At 31.3% G+C, this 18,989-nt stretch overlaps 2 protein-coding genes across 16 annotated transcripts in view; both read left to right on the top strand.

Annotated features, from left to right (window-relative positions):
* The window catches only part of LOC145329103 (transcription factor AP-2-epsilon-like), a 42,279-nt gene extending 31,813 nt beyond the window's left edge, over positions 1-10,466 (top strand). For 2 of the 12 annotated variants that reach the window (XM_080173205.1, XM_080173142.1), the window contains 4 exons: positions 5,946-6,064; positions 6,926-7,067; positions 7,513-7,684; positions 9,188-10,466. In XM_080173205.1, the coding sequence (XP_080029331.1) occupies positions 5,946-6,064; positions 6,926-7,067; positions 7,513-7,684; positions 9,188-9,256 (502 nt within the window). In that variant the 3' untranslated portion in view covers positions 9,257-10,466. The remainder of the gene's footprint in view (positions 1-5,945; positions 6,065-6,925; positions 7,068-7,512; positions 7,685-9,187) is intronic. The other 10 variants (XR_013882771.1, XR_013882770.1, XR_013882768.1 and 7 more) reach the window with 10 other exon arrangements.
* A 6,784-nt stretch (positions 10,467-17,250) lies between these two features.
* On the top strand, positions 17,251-18,706 carry LOC145317232 (uncharacterized). 4 transcript variants are annotated; one of them, XM_080158231.1, is made up of 7 exons: positions 17,255-17,286; positions 17,346-17,406; positions 17,463-17,536; positions 17,657-17,695; positions 17,891-17,951; positions 18,010-18,090; positions 18,234-18,706. In XM_080158231.1, exons 1-7 carry the CDS (start codon positions 17,270-17,272, stop codon positions 18,237-18,239), a joined length of 339 nt encoding a protein of 112 aa, XP_080014357.1. In that variant the 5' UTR covers positions 17,255-17,269; the 3' UTR covers positions 18,240-18,706. The 4 variants fall into 4 exon arrangements, with proteins under 4 accessions (XP_080014366.1, XP_080014357.1, XP_080014343.1 ...); XM_080158217.1 differs by having other exon boundaries at positions 18,230-18,706; XM_080158240.1 differs by lacking the exon at positions 18,010-18,090 and having other exon boundaries at positions 17,251-17,286; positions 18,230-18,706.
* The last annotated feature ends 283 nt before the right edge of the window (positions 18,707-18,989 follow it).

The raw sequence follows: 18,989 nt of genomic DNA, 5'->3' as shown, positions 1-18,989 counted from the left end.
TCTTCCTGCCCATGGCGGCCTCTGCCTCTCGGCGCCATTCTGCTGTTGGCTCAGCACCGCACTGATAGCTCGACCTGAGTAGTCAGTGGTTAATTCGAAGGGGCTCTCTGACACAAAATCGGGAACTCCATGAATGGGTGCAGTCTCAAACTTCTCCTTCAACTGCTGGAACTGCATGTCCATCTCAGGGGTCCACTCCAGCTTCGTCGCCTTCTTCTGGCTATTCATTTCGCAGGTGAGGGTGGCGTATTCAGAGATAAACATCCTGTAATACCCAAAAAAAAACAACACCGAAATGAGTTCAGCAACATTCCCAGGTGGTGGCCAGTTACTTATCCTCTCCACGTACTCGGGGACCATGCCGATCCTGTCTTTGCTGAGCATGTGGCCTAGGTACTGGATGCGCTTCTGAAACAGCTTGCTCTTCTTGGCCTTCAACTTGATTCCAGCGGTCCTGTGGGCCTCAAACACCTGCCTCATCTGGGGAACATGCGCAGCTACCTTCATATTGTAGGATATCACATCATCAAGATTACATTGTGCCACCTCTGATCCCAAGGGGTTCATCGATGTGCTGATAAATCTGCTGTAGACGGCGGGAGCAGTGCTGATTCCGAACGGCATGAGGCGGAACTGCCACTAGCCGGTCGGAGTAGCGAATGCAGTCAACTCTCGTGAGGCCGGGTCGATCGTAATATTAAATTACGCGGCAGTAGCATCCAGTGCAGAGTACACCCGGTGGCCTCCAGCTCGGTCCAACAATGTCTGAATCCTGGGGAGCGGGTATGAATCCATCTCCAGGCAACTATTCAGGTGGCAAAAGTCGACGGCCCACCTGATAGTTCCATCCTTCTTGCGCACTGGGACAAGCGGTCTTGCCCACGGCGACGTGCTGGGCTCTATCACTCCTTGGTCACTCCAGGCGCTCATCTGCTTCTCCAGGTCCTTCAACATCTTGGGGTTCAGCTCCCTGTACCTCTGTCTAACGGGCTCTGTTCCAGGTTTAAGCCTCAACTTCATGGTTACCAAATCTGTAGTTCCAGAGGCTTCTCTTTAGAAAATGTCCTTATACTCAAAAATAACTGCTTAACTTGCTTCTTCACATCAGGATGTTCCTTCAGCAATTCATTCTCCCCCATCTCCAGGTCCAACCACACTTCCTTGAACGTGGGGTTCTCCATCTGCTCCTTGGTCAGCGGCTGCTTGTTGGTCTCCTTGCCCTTGGACATCGACTGCACCACGTCAGCTGGGTCTCTGAACACCAAGCTCTCGGTTCCAATTGTCATATGCTTGTCCTCACACATCTCGGCCAAACAAACAGCTTCGGCTGTAGCCACATATGCCGTCTCTTGCAGGTTGACCACAGGTATCCGCAGGACGCTGTTCTGCTGGATCCGGTAAACACCTTCTAGCACACACACGTCAGGATGGCCACCTAAACTGGCTTCCTCTACCACATAGTAGTCTGCGGACGGATTTCCCTGCTGGGGAGAAAATTAATGACTGATACTGTTTCCCCAGCGAGGATACGCGATGCCTGGACTGACAGATGGACAGGGCACAACGTTTTACCTAATGCGACCGCTTTAAACGAACCGCCGGCCCATTGGGAGTGCGTGGCGCGCCCTTAACGCAACGCGTTCAAACGTTCTTGCGCTCAAACTCTGTTTTTGCTTTGTGCTTAAAAGAAAGTTGCGCAAGATATGAATCTACTGCTTCTGGCTTAGGAACTTTAAAATCTCTGGAATGGTGCACATTACCATTCAAAAAATTAGGCTCAACTTTACATAAATCACGCGCTGTTGGTTTACAATAATTAACAGTACTAGTATAGCTACTTATGAGTTTGTTCAGATCCTCGAAGGGTTGAAGTGAAACACTTATCTGAGGGTTGGGGGGCGAGTGCTCCCCCGGCGGTGTTCCAGACCACTCTTCAGCTTCTGGGGTGCTTGCAACCCCGGCATCGATGGACTAAACCAGCGGGACTCTCATCCTTCTCACCACCAATGCTGCCTCGTTCGGAGTAGAGTAGTCCACCATGCCCTTGACCCACTCGATCCATTTACTGCCCAGGTTGATTGGGGTCCTCAGCTTGGGGATCACCATCGCGGTCTTGATGTAGGCAGGGCACGTACCTCCAAGTGTCACATCAATATCATGAACTCTGCCAATGACGCGCATACCCCCGCCATTAGCTGCTGTACCAACAGTTATGTTGCAAGGAACAATGGGCAACTGCAACTTCCGGGCTAGATCCTCATTCATGGCAACTCCTTCAGGTAACTTATTCCCAGTGTCCACCAACCTGTAGGTGTGGACAACCGGTCCCTGTGCTTGCAGACTGATCTTGATCATAGTGCGCGCCCCAGCTCCCTGCACTTCGCTGAGCATGGTAGGATTAGCAGTTGCTGAGGGTCTCCATCCTACCAACGGGAGCCCTCTCTGGCATTTTTTTGACTTCGGTGGGCAGTGGCCAACTGCATACAGGCAGTTGACATCTCCGTAATACTGGGTATGATCCTCATCACCATCTCCACCAGCATTGTCGTTGGGTACGCCCTCACCCATCTCACAGACAGCCAGCTGGCCCTTCTCGTACTTCCTGCCATGGTGGTTGGAATTGCCGCCACTATTTCCAGCCTTGCCCCGGTTCTTCTCTCTAACAGTGGCCAGTTTCTCCTCAGGAATGGTACAGGTCTTCTGCCAATGGCTGGGTGTGCCACAACGTCGTCAATCACCCTTTGGCTTATCCTTGGCGGCTCCTCCCGTACCTCGATTCGCCTGTTTCTTCTGGGTGCAATTCCTGGAAATGTGGCCCGTCTTCTGGCAGTTGTAGCACTTGACGCTACTGCTGCGGTCCTCGACGGCGTTCACATCCATGTCTTCGGTCCTGTCCAACCTGTAGATGACGCGGTTGGACGTGGCCAACCCGTCCATTGAGGTCTTCAGCGTCGCCATGCACGATCAGTTGCCTCTGTGTGGCAATCTCGTTCATAATGGTCTCCTTCAAGACAGCCATACTGGTGATTGAGGGGAGTGCGCAGTAAACACGCTTACGCACTTCACGATGGTATAAGCCTAAGGTTACCTCTCTACGTAGCTGTTTAGGGTCTCTGGTAGCTAATGGGTACGCTCTCAGCCACAACTGCTCTTTCTTTGCCAGGTAGGATTGAGGAATCTCGTTCTTTCCCTGCTTCAGAGACATGTAGCGGTCCCAGTTGATGTCAGTATCCGAGGGTGCCAGGAAAATGGCGTCCAGCCGCTCTAGGACCTGCTCATAATTGAGATTGTTCTGGCCATCCACGATTTCTCTCGCCATATGAAACGCTTCACCCTCCAAGCTCTGGATATAGCTACACTTGCGTAGGGCATTTACAAAGGCATTATCCATCTTTTGTTTGTGGCCTTTCCAGTCCTCGCCGCTTCTTTTCATGAATTGGGGGATATTCAGCTTGTTCAGCTTGCGGCGCTACACCTCTAGCCACTCCTGTCCTCGCCGGATCGCTTGCTCCTCTGCGTTATCCGCCTGTTCGGCCTGGGCCTGCTGGATAGCAGCCATCAAATTTTGCTGTGCCAAGTCAGCCATTACGAGTCAATACAATTTTCTTCAAAATTTCTAGGAAAACTCACCAAATCTGGGCTCCAGGGATGAAAAGATTCTATAACTGGTCTCCACACGCAGTATTTCTTGTCTTTTCTGGCTTCAGTTATCATGAAAACTGTCCCTTTTCTGCAGTTTCTACGCAGTTTCTCCACAGTCTCTCCAAAATCTCCGTAGTTTCTCCACAGTTGGTGCAGTTGACCGTCAAAAGGATCAACACAGATGCCACCAGTTCTTGTGTAGTGGTTCTCTGCCGTTTGGTATCTTTTTAAAAAGATAGATTGTAGCTTCGTCTCGAGCGGTTGGCGAAGCCTCTGTAACAATCAGTAGCAAATGCGGCCTTAGCTTCGGAGGTAGTCAGGTTAAATCCCAGCTATACACAGCTTGCAGCACACTAACACAGAGTAGATGGTCGAAGTGCCCAACAGGGGTCTCATGGAATCCAATAATTAACTAGGAACAATGATTTGTTCCTCAAAAATAAACAATGAACTGTTTATAAGGAATATCTGTATTGAACTAAAACATATTTCATAGACAAGTATAGAATACACATACATAACATGATAGATAGATACATTCATTAATTAAGAGAAAAATATATGGGTGTTGTCTCTCAGGGATGACAAGGGATGCACATCATGTGGTGAATACATTGAAACCACATTGAGTGCAGTAGAGTCTCCATATTCAAGTCGCCTTCAGTTGCGCCTGAAGATACTCTCGTGATGCTTGATGCCGTCCCTGTGGCTCGCAGCTTTCTCTTGCAGCTAAAATAGAACTCGGGTCAAAATCCGGCTGAGACTGGATAATTAGAGTAGGTGGGCAGGCACATACATAATATCTCATGACCTGATAAGATTTATGTATGCCTTCGATTCTTGGAATCTGGGTTTTTTCCGTAGAAAAGCTAGCATTTTAAATACACATGTCTTTTAAATACAAAATATAATAAGTACAAATATTTAATGATAAAAGTCGCGTTTTGGCATTTGTTGGCCTAAAAATCCAAATGAAAGAAAATTCAATAGAGAAAAATTAAAAGCTATAAAATGGTATTAAATTTGTTAAAATCGGTCTACTCGTTTGGAATCGCGAAACGTCATGCTGCATTATTTTACAAGTGTTTTAAGTTAGCCCTACTACAGTCCTAAAGACATATTAAAAGAGGACTATCCACGAACAAGAGCACGTGATTCTAAGTACCTTCCAGCATTGATCCTGAGTATTTTCTTTCAGAATATAATAGGTCACTATCAATAATTAATATATTGACGAGAAAATTTATGTTTCACCACTTCAAGTTGAAGAAAAGTAAAAAAATGTCCACTATTTTTCGTTAAAATTCTATCAAACGTTTTGTTGAGTTCGGGGTGTCTTTAATTGTCCCATGTTGTCAAATGATAAAAATAAAAAAAAAGTCAAAAGCACATTTACTATATCTCATATGTATGTTTAAATTAATGCTAATATGGATTAATTTACAATATATATAACACGAGTATTCACATATGTATCATCAAATATCCATTTTATTAAAAGAATTAGCTTCATAAAAGTTTTCAAAATCAATTGAAATACCTTAAAAAACATAGTGAAACATAAATTTTCTCGTCAATATATTAATAATATATGGTGACCTATTATATTCTGAAAGAAAATACTTAAGATCAATGCTGGAAGGTTCTCAGAATCATGTGCTCTCGTTCGTGGATAGTCCTCTTTCAGTTCACCCTTAAAACTCCCTTTTATTGGATTTAAAATAAATTTATAGAGATTTTGTCTTTTTTTCAACATGCTAAATAACATAATAATCATAACTTTTGTGAATTAATCTTAAAAATAAAAAAATGTTATCTCATTTAGTGAGAATATGTTGTTATTATCACAATCAAAATAAATATTGGAAAGCAAAATGCCCTGTAGTTTTTCTAGGTTATCTCTATTGTACAAAAAAGGAGGAAAGAGAGAAGGAAATAGACAGAAAAGTGAGGGGGAAGAAATAGAGAAAAAAAAAAAGACAGAGAGCTATTTAGTGCCCTTAAATGATGTAAATTTTTTTAGACTTTTTTGAATTTAACAAAAAATAAAGAATGAAACAAAACCAAGTATCGTATTCTAATAATATTGCTTATACAGGAAAGGTCTTTTAAAATTATTTTACCTAATTTAAGGTCAAGTGACAAAAATTTAAATTTTCACTTACTTTGCCCCCAAAGGGGGCAACAGTAGCCTAATATTTAAATACTTTTCCAGCAATCATTAATATTACAAAAATATGATAAATAACTATTAAAAATTTTATAAATTTTTTTTATTTCATGTTAAAAATAATATTTTTTAGGGCAAAAAGTAAAGATGGAGGTAAAGTTCTTCGCAATAAGCTTGAAAAAATTGGTATGCAGTTGCCTTCAGGAAGAAGAAAAGCTGCAAATGTAACATTGTTAACAAGCTTAGTAGAAGGTTAATAATTTCTATGAAGTTTAATTTTGTTTTACCAGTTACGTTATAATTTTTGGAAAGATACGACAGGAGAAAAGGTTAAGGTTTAAAAAAAACATTGTAAATGATTAACAGCACTTAGGTGCGTGCGAAGGAAGGGTGGTCATTTTTATTATATTTTAAATTTTTTTTAAATGACGTGGGCCGATTAACCACTATCACTTTTTCACTTATCTCTATTTCCTATCTTTTTCCCCTTACCTGCAGTAAATGAAGATATAAATGCTCTAAAGCATCTTGCCAAAAAAAAAAAATTTTTAAAGTCAAATTGCCAACGTAAACTCTTTTTTTCTTTTCTTGTGTACATTTTGACTTGTTTTTTATTACTTTTGTCTTTTAAAATACCGATGTCAAAAAAAATTTTATCAATATGAAGTTTCTTTTTCTCTAATATTTTGCTCTATGTTTCTTCAGATATTTAGTCTTTTTTTCTCTTAGGCAATTGTTTAAAACCTTTTCTCGTATTCATTTGAATCCGGTGGATAGGAACCGGTTCTAATGAATACGAAAAAACTATCTCTAGCATCGTATTATATCCAGTTTTCTACGAATATAGAAATGTACAATCATAAGATTAAAACTAGTTTTTTAGCCGGTGCCTTTGGCACCACGGGGCTAAAAAAAACTAGTTTTAATCTTATAATTGTACATTCTATATCCGCGGAAAGCCGTTTATAATACGAAACGAGAAATAACTATTTTTAATTGAAGTACAACTACGTAAATTTTTTCTAAAAACTTTTTAAAAAATAGAAATAATATTGTAAGTAGTTAGTTATTGAGAAAAATTATTGTTAATATTATAATATTAGTTATTTTTAGGAGAAGCTATACATTTAGCGAGAGACTTTGGCTTTGTATGTGAAACTGAGTTTCCTGTTAGACAAGTTGCAGAATTTTTAACATTACGTTCCAAAAATTTAAATGATTTTGAAAAAAGGCGAGAATTTTTAAGTGTTACAAAGTAAGTTTTATATTTTGTCTTTTATAGTATTAAATAAGGAAAATAATAGCGTGAAAATAAAAACAAAGTTTTAAACAAATATGTATTTTTCTACTGCCTAGAATGGTTGTTTCTTGCATCGTATTAAAAACGGCTGTTTGCGGATACAAAATGTACAATTATAAGATTTACCTATTTTTTTTAGCCTTTAAAAGCCAAAGGCACCGGCTAAAAAACTGGTTTTAATCTTTTGATTGTACATTTTTATATTCGTAGAAAGCTTGATATAATACGATGCTAGACATAGTTTTTTCGTATAGATGAGAACCGGATCCTATTTACCGGATTTGAATAAAAAAAAAGTTTAAAAAATTAAATTTAGATATGAATTTACACAATTACCAAAAATTTCTGTATCTTAAAAAAAAAATAATAAATTTTTACGTAACAGAAATCTTTGTTTTAGGATATTAATTAAAGAATTTATGGATTTGCTGAATCAAGATAGATCTCCGCTTTGTAACACAAAACCACCTGAACTTTTAGAAAAAAGCATACAACGACAATTAACTCATTTTTCAATGATGACCCACGGTTTTGGATCTCCTGCAATTGTTGCTTCTTTAACTGTTGTACAGGTCCATATTTAATTAAAAATGCATCGTACAACAAATATTTGACACAAAATTTTAATAAAAATTGTTTTAAAAAAATTTAAATCCCTACTAACGGTTTTTTTAAGCTTTTAAGGCTTTGTTCTAAAAAAATGATTAAACTATTTTTTTGGAAGTTCAAAAAAAAAGTTGCGGGGCATTAATTTTTCTTTTAGGGTAGAAAAGTTGTTTATTTTCTTTTTTACTAAAAAGAACTTTTAACAATCAACAAAAATGACAACATCCATAAGTAGCGAAGCACAAAAATTGTGGATGGGAATACGTAGAAGTAGATTTAAAATCAATAATAGATTTATTGGAGAAAAAAAAACATAAAACCTTGTTTTATTTTGTATAATAAAAATGGTTAAAGTAAATTACATACTAGATGCACATAACAATGGGAAAAAATATTTTGAAACTGTTAATGCAAAAAAGTTTAAAAATTGGACCAAAAATGCCAATGATATGGGGAAATATATCAACATATAAAAATTGCCAAAAACCTGCTAAAAGGCAGTTTGGCTGCTATTGTTTCTTTTCATAAAACGCCTGAAATTTGATTTTAATATCTTTAACTGAAAAATTTATGAAAATTGAACCATAAACACCAAAGATATGGGTAAAAATGTGAAAAATATAAAAATAGCCAAAAACCTGCAAAAAGGCAGTTTAACTGTCATTTTTGTTTTCTTTAAACGACAGGAAATTTAATTTTGATATCTTTAACTATCTTTAAATATTCTGGCCAAACAAAATATCAAACATTGAGCTGTATGCTAAGACCAAGTGCAATAGTATTGAAGCAGAAGTGAAAAATAAAAAACTAAGGTAGCTAGGACATGTGCTTAGAACGGAACAAAATAGGTTTCCAAAAAAGTGCTTAAAATGGAACCCCACCACTAGTAAACGTAAACGGGGACAACCAAAAATGACCTGGAGGTGAAGCACTGAAAAGGACCTCTTTAATTTGGAATTAACATGGGGAGAAGCTAAAGCACTTGCCAAAAAAAAGGAATTCATGGAGGAGCTGGGTGGCCGTATTCTCTGGACTCCACAGTACAAAGGAGAGACGCGCCTGAACTGAACTAAATCTTTAACTGAAAAAATTTCGAAAATCGTCATTGTTGTTTTCTTCAAATGACGGGAAATTTAATTTTTATATTTTTGACTGAAAAAATTTTGAAAATTGGACCATAAACATGAAAGATATGAGGAAAATTTGGAAAATATAAAAAATAGCCTAAAACCTGCTATAAAGCAGTTTGACCGCCATTGATGTTTTATAGTTAATTGTGCTCCTTTTAATGGGAAAGTTGTCAAAAAATTTCAGCTCTATCTATAGAAGCCGAGAAAATGACGTTTTCCCCAATTCATTAATTACGGACGGACGGACAGACAGACAGACAGACGGACGGACGGACGGACATTGTGAATTATAGAGTAGCTTCGCTACTTAAAATAGTTCTAATTAATGATTTTTTTTAGAATTATGTTGAAGAAAGTTTGAAGATTATTGAAAAAAAACTTAAACATTCGGATTGTGAAAAATTTTAAATTTTAACCAAATTTATTTTTATTTTATTTAAAAACTAGCGTTGGTACAAAAGACAAATTCTACAAAAGACTAACACCTACAGAAGAACAACGTCTACAAAAGACTTACGCTACAAAACACTAACTCTACAAAAGACCAACCTTTACAAAAAAAGACAACATTTACAAAAGACCAACACCTGCAAAAGAGTAGATTTTGAAAAAGCAAAATTTAACACAGACTTGAAACAAACTGTCGGACAAAATTTTTAAATTTAGCTAATGAACAAAGTTTTGAAGAAAAAAAAAATGTTTTTGTGTTATATCGTCATATTAGATACTATTTAAAATCGGAGGATTTTTTAAAGCGAAGCTTTTCTTTAATTAGGGTCGGTCCGTCCGTCCGTCCGAGATAGATAACTTTTATTTGTTAATTTAGGCATGTTAGAATTGTCCTATTGATTTCAAACTTTGCATGATGAATTCTGTAGTGGTTGGGTACGATTTAGAAAGCGTAGCAACTCTATAATCAGTATTAGAATGTCCGTACGTCCATTTTAAACATGTTGATTTTTCAAGTGTTTTTGTTATCCGTTTGATCTGATTTTTGGTATATTGATTCCTGGGACAACAAAGAACAATATTATAAGCGAAGCAACTCTATAATCAAGTTCTAAAAATGTAAGTATGTCCATAAACATTATCCTGTGTTTAAGCAGTTTTTCAACAAATTTACCTACAATTTTGATTCGACATTCCGATTTTTTAGTTCAGATACTATTCAAGTGTTAATGTCCGTTTGTCCTACCGTTTCAGTGCTTTGGTTTTATGGATGTTGTCATCCTTGTTTTTTCTAAAATTTAAAGATATTTATGCAATTATTTCATTACTTTAATACAAAAAAAACATTCTTGCTTTTTCTCATAATTGTGTCGTTTATAACATATTTAAAGCAATCATTTTATTCATTTGATAGATACAGATATAGTGTTAAACAATTTGCAGCATTAGACCTTCATGCATTACAATTTTTTGAATGTTGGTCTTTTGTAGGTGTAAGAATTTGTAGAGTTGGTCTTTTGTAGATGCTGTTTTTTTTGTAGCGACGCCAAAAATTTGTGCATAGTTAAAAACACAAAGTTGTAACTAATCATTATGTAAGTTTGACATATCCACCTTTAATGTAACATTATAATGCTTTTTTATGTAATTAAATATAATGAAAAACGTTTCTTAACTTTTGTGATTTTTTATTTCATTTGTAAAAAACTACGAATTTTAAAAGAAAAAAAGTTGACCCTCAAAATTTCACCTTAAAGTGATACTTTTCTAATAGTTAATAGTCCACTAAGTTGTAAGTAGTAAGAAATCCCTATAAAGTCCCTTCTAACGAGATATTGGCAACTTTTTGCTTTTTGATAGCCCACGGTTGGTTTTTTATTAAATGAATAAGTTAGGGTACAATGTTTGGCACTTTCGATATAAGTAAATGATAATAAAAAACCCATAGAATGCGATAATAACTTCAGAAAAATCAAAGAAAATAGTTTTCATACTTAATTAACGTTTTTAAGTTTTTCTTCAAAAAGTTTAGATAAGATGCCTTTAAAAGTCGTCTATGATTTTGTCAGGGATAAAAATGTAACTTTAAAATAAGAATTACAACATATTTTTTCAATTAGTACAAAGTAAAATTTTGAACATTTTATTGATCAGTATATTTTTTTAAATGTGAAGTAGAAACCTGAATATTTTATCATGAAAATTGTGTTATGATTTGAGTGTCTGCTAGATAACAAGAAAAAAGATACTGATAGTACTTGTTGGTTCTTTAAAAAAAATTAGGTAGAAAACTTTCAGAACCCCTCTTTTTGCAACGTTATTTTAATAGAACAGAGCCGTAGTCTTAGTGTACTCAATATCTAGACAGCCAACCATTGTTTTAGAATTGTTCAATTTTTTTAACTTCTGATAAAAACAGAATTAATGGTATTTTTGTAAATATTATACCTCCAAGAAATGGCTATACTTCCCAATCATATGTTGTGTGATATTTAAGAGGAATTATTTTGATATAATGTCATTAAAATATTCGTTGAAAAAAGTGCTATTCTAGCTTATACTTTACATTTTAATGTGTATGATAATTCAAATAAAAGATAATGAAGATTTATATTATATTTAATTGTTATAATTATAAAGAAAAACCTGGAAACAGTAAAAAACTGACTTTATTTTATTGACGTAGGGAAAATTTTGTCAAATATTTGAATAAAAAAACAATATAAAACAAAATAAATTATTTTTAATATAGTCACAAAAAGGTTTAATGAGTTTAGGAAATATTTCATTCACTAATCATGTCATTTAAACTTTATTACACAGAATACAGTGTAAAAAGATGTTCTTGTTTCAATTTTAAGTAATTTTAAATGCATTTTAATATTTTTTAATGATTTATTTTTTGAAACATTTTTTTATAAAATGTTATTGATTTTTGAAGTTCTATGTTTTTAAATTTTGTTAACATTTTGTTTTAAATTTTCATCACTTAAATTGCATGTTTGATGAAATTTTCAAGAAAAATTGTTTAAGTTTTATCATATTTTACTTTGAAATGTTAAAAAAATCTATTATTGTCAAAAATGTGGAAGTTATACTTTCCTCAAAAAAAAAGACCTAAAACATGCAAATTAACACGTGTAATGAGATTTTTTTTCTTTCAGGTTTAATTTTAAGTAAATATTGATATTTTTTGTAAAAAGGATTTTATATAAAAAGTTTTAAAACTCGAGTTATGTAGTGGTTCTAAAAAAGGTTGCGAATTTATGCAATTTTCTTGCAAAAAAAATTTTCTAGGATTTTAAAAATAGCAAAGGGTGTTATTAGACGTACTTACAGATACAATTGCTAAGTCATTTTGGCCAAACACTTAAATAAAGTTTTTACATCTAAGGGTCCAACCGTGAGCCTAAATATGTTTATTTTTTTTTATATAATCTATTCTTTGAAAAGACATGCATATTCTTAATAGCAATTTTTTCCCTTTTTTTTGTTGCGTTTTAGTACCATAAAACTAACTTAAAAATAAAAATTTAATTTTTTTAATTAAAAAAAAAACTAGGCATTTTAGCAGGGTAATTACAGGCTCAAGTGCCATGCTACGTATTTTAAACCTTTTTTTGCGGGATTTTTTGTTTAATGAAATCTTTAAATTTTTAACATTTATTGCATTAACCCATTAGTGCCGAGCGCCTTTTTTATGGGCCGATCGAGCTAAAAATCTCAGGAAAGCTTTATAATAGTAAAAACGAAATTCCAATTTTTAAGTTTTGCTCTAGTGGCGTGCAAAAAAAAGTTGCAAAAAAGAACGGTTTAATTTGGCCATAAACACCAACCAGGCATTTTGACCCGTTTTGGGCGGTTTCTCCGGGCATTAAAACCCGGTTTTGTAGTATAAACCCGGTTTTTTTGACCAAAAATCAAAAATTGTAATTTTTGAACGCACAAAGTGAGATGAACACTTTTTAGAACGATTTGAAATTAAAAACTACACAACCTTATGTAATTTATAGAGCTACAAGTAATATACGAAGCGATTTATTTCAAATTTAGTGTTTTGGCTTTATGTGCCGACGTTTTAAACCAAAACCGAGCAGGGTTTTAAAACTGTTGGATATTTATGGCCATGCCGAACCGGGTCATAATAGGGCGTAAAAAATCGATAAAAAAATCATATAATAAAAGTTAGGGTAGTAGAGGGGGATTCATACTGAGAATGATGCAATTATGAAGCCGTAAACCGGTTTTTTTTCCATTTTTTGGAACCGGGTTTTAATGCCCAGTTCGGCACTAATAGGTTAAGATATGTGACAAATCTATATAAGAAATAGACGTCTAAAAATAGTTTTTAAAAAATTTTAAAAAAGGAAGAAAATGAAGAGACATTTAATCTTTTAAAAAATCAGAAAAGATTTATAGTAATATAGAGCGTGTTTGATTTTTTAAAACCAAAAGAAAGTATTTAAAACATAGAATAAATCTAGCCAATATATTTATGTTAAACAAACTCTAGTAGACTGTATGTAGCAGTTTTAGATATTTTAGTGGTCTAATTATGTAACAAAACAGCTTTTTTTGCGCATTTACGTAAAAATTAAAAAAAGTTAATCTTTTAAATGAATAAAATTATGGAATGATAGAAAATTGCATGTTTGTAATATAATAAAAACATAAAGTTAGTTCAAAATAAACTGCGTTAGTGATTTTCTGATACAAATAAAAGAAATACAGAAAAAGCAAAAAAATACATTAAAGTTTAAAAAAATTATTTCTAAAAATTTTTAAAACAACGGTGCAGTTTACAACACACATTTTTTTTTAAGTGTTTGTGATGTTTTTAAGCTTAATATTTTTAAAAAAGGGAGCTTGTCACAAAAAAATTAATTTAAAAAAAATATTGCCCTAAACGACAAATTTTATCGTATTTATTTGAATTTAATAGATAGGATTTGGTTCTCATCCATACAAAAAAAACTATGTCTAGCTTTCACTGGTCGCCGGAAGAAAAAAGCAGTTTTTTAAAACAGGCTCTCTGAGATTTTTACAGATTCTGATATATAGAATAATGAAAAATGCAAAAAACGAAATCAAAAGCGTTCCTTCTTAGGAGAAAGTGCTGGAAAAAGATTGTAGCTGCTTTTTACCTAAAATTAACATTAGCAAGCCTAAAAAAATATACACACATTTTAAATACATACCATTGGAAAGCTCATAATAGTATTAATATTTTTAATAGTTTTCATATTTGTATAAAACGTTTTTGTACTATTATTAGTATAATATGCAGTTTTTTCTTGAGAATTTTAAGTTTGATACTTTTTACACAAACTTTTTTTTAAATTATATTACTTAGCACCTAGAAGTTATAATTATTATTAGTTATATAATTATTTTTTTAGGTAAAATTGTATATTTTAGGTACTTAAAATTTTTTGGGCTCGTTGATAAAATCTCTTATATGATAAAATCTACTAGTAAAACTTTAAAAATTTAATTTTGGCACTAGGGGCTAGTAAGTCAAAACAGCCCCCAAAACACTAAAATATAAGGTTTGAGCATATTTTTGAGATATTAAGCCAATTTTTATAATGTTAACTTTTTTTGCATAATTAAGCTAAGTAGCTTTCTTTGTTGGCGTTAATGGGATAAAACACCCCCTAAAACACTAAAATTTAAAGTTTGAGCTTATTTTAATCAACATGATTTTTTTAATTTAAAATTTATTCTCATAATTGAGATAAGAAGCCACTAAAGATTTCATTTTGGCACTTTCCTTCTAGAGTCAAGAGTGGTAAAACACCCCCTATGAGTTTTGAGCTGATTTTAAAAGCTATCATGTTGAATTTTAATGAAAACTTTTTTCACATAATAAAAAAAAATAATTTAGTCTTTAAAAGAGTTTACCTCATTGAAATCTATAGTGAATTGAAAAAAAAGTATTTATTAACAAAATCAGCTCAATATTTTTTTTTTTAAAGCCGAGAACTTTAAGTTTAGTAGTTTTAAGGGCAGTTTTACCCCACTAGTCCATAAAAGGAAAGTGTCGAACTTAAGTTATACTGGTAGATTGAATCATATAGGAGATTTTCCAATGATCAATTTATAACTTTAACAATAAGCCCAAACATAATACTCATCTTGGATTTTATAAATTAAGTGTTTCACCCCACTATCCTTTAAAAAGAAAGTGTTTACAATAAAAATCAGCTTGGTATCTCTAAAAATAAGTTCAATCCTTAAATTTTAGTGTTTTGGAAGGTGGTATACCCCATTAACCCCAAGAAGGAAAGTTCCAAAAATTAAATCTTTAGTGGCTACTTAGCTCAATTATGCAAAAAAATTTGCTTGTTATCTCTAAAAATAAGCTTAGACTCTAGATTTTAGTGTTTTGGGGGCTGTTTTAACCCACTAGCTCCTAGAAGAAAAGTGCCAAATAAATTTTTATAGTTTTACTAGTAGATTTAATCATATAAGAGATTTTACAAAAAGGTTAATAACTATACCAACAAGCTTAAAAAAATCCAGAGCAAACATTTATACTAAATTTTATTTCCTATAAGTGTATAAACTCCCCCTCTGCCTCCTTGGTTCTTATTCTTATTGACCAAAGTGATAAGACCTTTATCTTATTTGTTTATGGAATAAATTAAGTTTTTCACTCCATGTAGATATTTGAATTACATTGAAGTATTTAATCCTTATTTTATAAATTAAAAATAAATACGTTCATAATAGAGTAAATCTGATAAAACTGTATTTAAAAAGAATTCGATTGTGGCGACACTTTCTTTGTGTTAAAATATTAAAACTAAAATTTTAATGATATTAACCCTTTGGTGATGGTAATGTGAAAAAAATATAATTGAAATAAATTTTTTTAAAATCATTTAAATTAATAATTATTTACTTCTTTCTTTTAGATAGTAATGGCAAGGGAGGAAAATTGATTTATTATAAAATAGTTTGATAGAAACTAGCTAATAGCGATATAGTTATATTAAGCCAACGCTAGTACGTTTTTATTTGCAAACCATAAACACATTATTATTTTACCGTTCATTAAAATTACTACACAGATTTTAGTAAAACTTGATAAAAAAATGTAGAAAATAAGCATTTTCTATTTTTAATAATGTTAGCTGTCAATCTTAAATAAAAATAAAAAAACCGTCAAAAAAAACCTGTGAAATCTAAAAAAATTTAATCTTAAACCCTAATTTATTTACAAATTTAAAAAAAAAATTTGTTAAAATATGTAAAACATAATTTTAAAAAATCTCTAAAATTTAGTTATTAATAAAATCACTTGAACGTAAAAATCTAAAATTAATTTAAAAATTTTAAAAAAAACCAAATATTAAAAGAGAAAATTACGTTTTCCTCCTAAAAAAACTGTCTAAAAAATACAAGTATGTCTAGAAAAGTGCCTAAATGTAATAATAAGATTTAAAATAAAAAAAAACAAGAATTACAACATTTATAAAAGCGAAGCACTAAAACGGTAAGACAAACGAAGACTTATTTAGTGTTAGAACTGTAAAATCATAATATAAATTCAGAAAAGTCAAAGTATATTTGTTAAAGAACTGCTTAATTCAGGATGATGTTTTTAAACCTACTTATATTTTTAGGACTTAATTATAGCGTTGCTTTGCTTTTTACTTTATATTTTGTTGTTTTGGGAATTATTATACTAAAAATTTGATGTTAAAAAATAAAAAAAATCAACATGTTTTAAAACATACGTACGGACATTTTGGTAATAATAATAGAGTAAATCGTACCTAATTACTAAAGAAATCACTATGCAAAATTTAATTATTACATTATGAGTTTTATTAATGGTTTTTAATATTTTAACGCTAAATTATAAAATAAAATTATATATATTTTTTTAAATTAATTTTTTTCTTTTACTTTTTAGAAGTAAAAAAAAAATTCAGCTTTTTGAAGAAAATTTTTTGATTTTAAATTTTAAAACATTCTAACAATGAGGTGTTGTTTAAATTTCTTTTTGGAATGTTTTTAAAAAAGAGTTTAAAAAAATTTCATATTTCTTTTTATAATTTACAAAGTAAAATCCTAGAATTATATCCAAAAAAGGTTAACAACCTCCCTAAAAGCAATTAAAATCTACCTTGTATCAGTTCAGCGGTTAACAAGATAAAAAAAAACATAAAAAGATAAAAAGTCTTTAAAAATGTAATCAGCCAATTAATCAAACATATAGTAAATCTACTGACTATAAATTAATTTTTACCAAAATAATAAATTTTAAGAAAGTTTTTTTTTTAAATTTTAATCTCAGGCAAGATTAAAAAAACGGTTTTTAAGTTAAAAATAATAATTTTTTGTCTTAAATTAAAAACAAAATTACAATAAATTTTTTTTTATTTTACACTTTGTCAAGTAAATAAATATTTTGTTACGCATGCGTTGAAAAATTTCACTAGATTTCACTTTCAGTTTACAATGACAATCCAAAAAATGTAGGTGTAAAATTAAATGTAAAGAAAATTTTTAATGAAAATTTAACATATTTTTTTAGGTTACAAAAATATCAGTTTGGAAGTAAAAATGAAGTTTTTTTAAAAAATTCTAAAACAAAGGTAATTAAAAAAAAAATTTCTTTGCTATTTTAAAGTTTAAAATTTTTTTTTGTAAGAATCCAACAGAAGAAAAAATTGCACAAGAAATAAAAGATCTTCAAGAAAGAGAAAAAGAACTAATAATTCAAAGGTATAAGCTTCTAAAGCATATTATGGCGAAATAAACATTATTTTTTTTGCTTGCTTTTAACAAAGATATTAAAAATGTTTTTTTTAAGATAATTACTAAAATAATGATATAATTTTTTAGAAGTCAAATAAAACTACAAGACAAAAAAACTGATATAAAGTAAAAATTTTTTTTAAAGAATTTATTGATAAACTTGTTGTTCTAAAACATGATAGTTAAAAATTTTTATTGTATAGTTTCAAAAATAGTTTTAAAAAAGTTTAAAATGGACATTTCTAAACTGTAATAAATTTATCAGTTTGTGATAACTTTTGAAAAATTTTATTTTAAGAAATTTTCCTGTTTATACTTTAGCACTTCAAAAAAAGAAGTAAAATTCAAGATTGAAAAAAACCTACCACTAAGAAAACCTCAGGTATTTAAAAAATATATATTTTTTAAAATTTTGTAAATTTAGAAATTTAATATTTAAGGTTTTAAAACCTCAACCAAAAGTGCAACCTCCGCAGTTTAAAAAACAAACTGTGCAAAAAAGTGCTTTTGATAAAATTCAGGTGACCTATTAGTAATTATTTCAAATTTATCTTGCAAAGTTTTTAACAAAAAACAGTTTTAAAAACAAATAGATATATATTAAAGTTTTTTTTTTTAAATTCTATTTGTTTCTTAATTAATTGCCTTTTTTTTATCAAGGAAGAGTTAAATGATAGTAAAGAAAGAGAAAAAGAACTACAAATGCAACGTTTTTTGTAAAGAAATAACATTTATGTATAAAATAAAATATTACAAATTGTATTATTTATAACATTATATATTTAATAGTTTAAAAAAAAAGTTTTTAAAAATTTTTTTGTCTATTTTTTTTACTGCAAAAGTATTTTTTTAAAATAAAATTTTCTAAATTTAAATTTAGAAAAGTTTTATTTAAAAAAAAAAATTATTAAAATATAATAAAATATTTGTTTGAATATTAAAAAAAAATTTTTTATCTTTTTTGTTTCTCTGTATGTTGTAGAAAATTTTTAACATGTCAAAATTACCTCAAAAAAAAATTTTACATATAACTTTTACAACATCATGCTGACATTTCCTAAACTGATTTAAAATAATTGTAATTTTTAATCAATGAAACAATGAGTTTTTTTTATAAATAAACTTAACTAAACCTTCCAGTTTAAAATTTAAAATGTTTTTAAAAATTAGAATTTGCACATGCTGAATTTACTTCATTTTTTTCAAGTGTTAGGCGTAAAATTTATTTCTAGAATTTTTTTTTTAACATACACAACGTTTACGGATTTTTTTCTATAACAATTTACTTTAAACTAACATTATTGTCTCAAAGTGTAGTGGTTAGCGCACTGTGCTTTGGTTTAAGTCCCTGCATAGACTATGATTTGGTTAACAAATGCAGTTGCAATTTGTCTGATATAGAAAACTAGAAAGAAAACTA

This window comes from Acartia tonsa, chromosome 1 (assembly GCF_053477335.1).
Source record: "Acartia tonsa isolate MP-2025a chromosome 1, ASM5347733v1, whole genome shotgun sequence".
Taxonomy (NCBI): Eukaryota; Metazoa; Arthropoda; class Copepoda; order Calanoida; family Acartiidae; genus Acartia; species Acartia tonsa.
Note: the sequence above shows the minus strand (reverse complement) of the source record. Positions and strands in the feature narration are given on the sequence as shown.

Excerpts from the sequence above, each read along its gene's own strand:
- LOC145317232 (XM_080158217.1), top strand. Across the intron at positions 17,407-17,462 it reads TAAAAAATTCTAAAACAAAG|AATCCAACAGAAGAAAAAAT; the intron begins GTAATTAAAAAA and ends TTTTTTTGTAAG. Across the intron at positions 18,091-18,229 it reads GTGCTTTTGATAAAATTCAG|GAAGAGTTAAATGATAGTAA; the intron begins GTGACCTATTAG and ends TTTTTTATCAAG.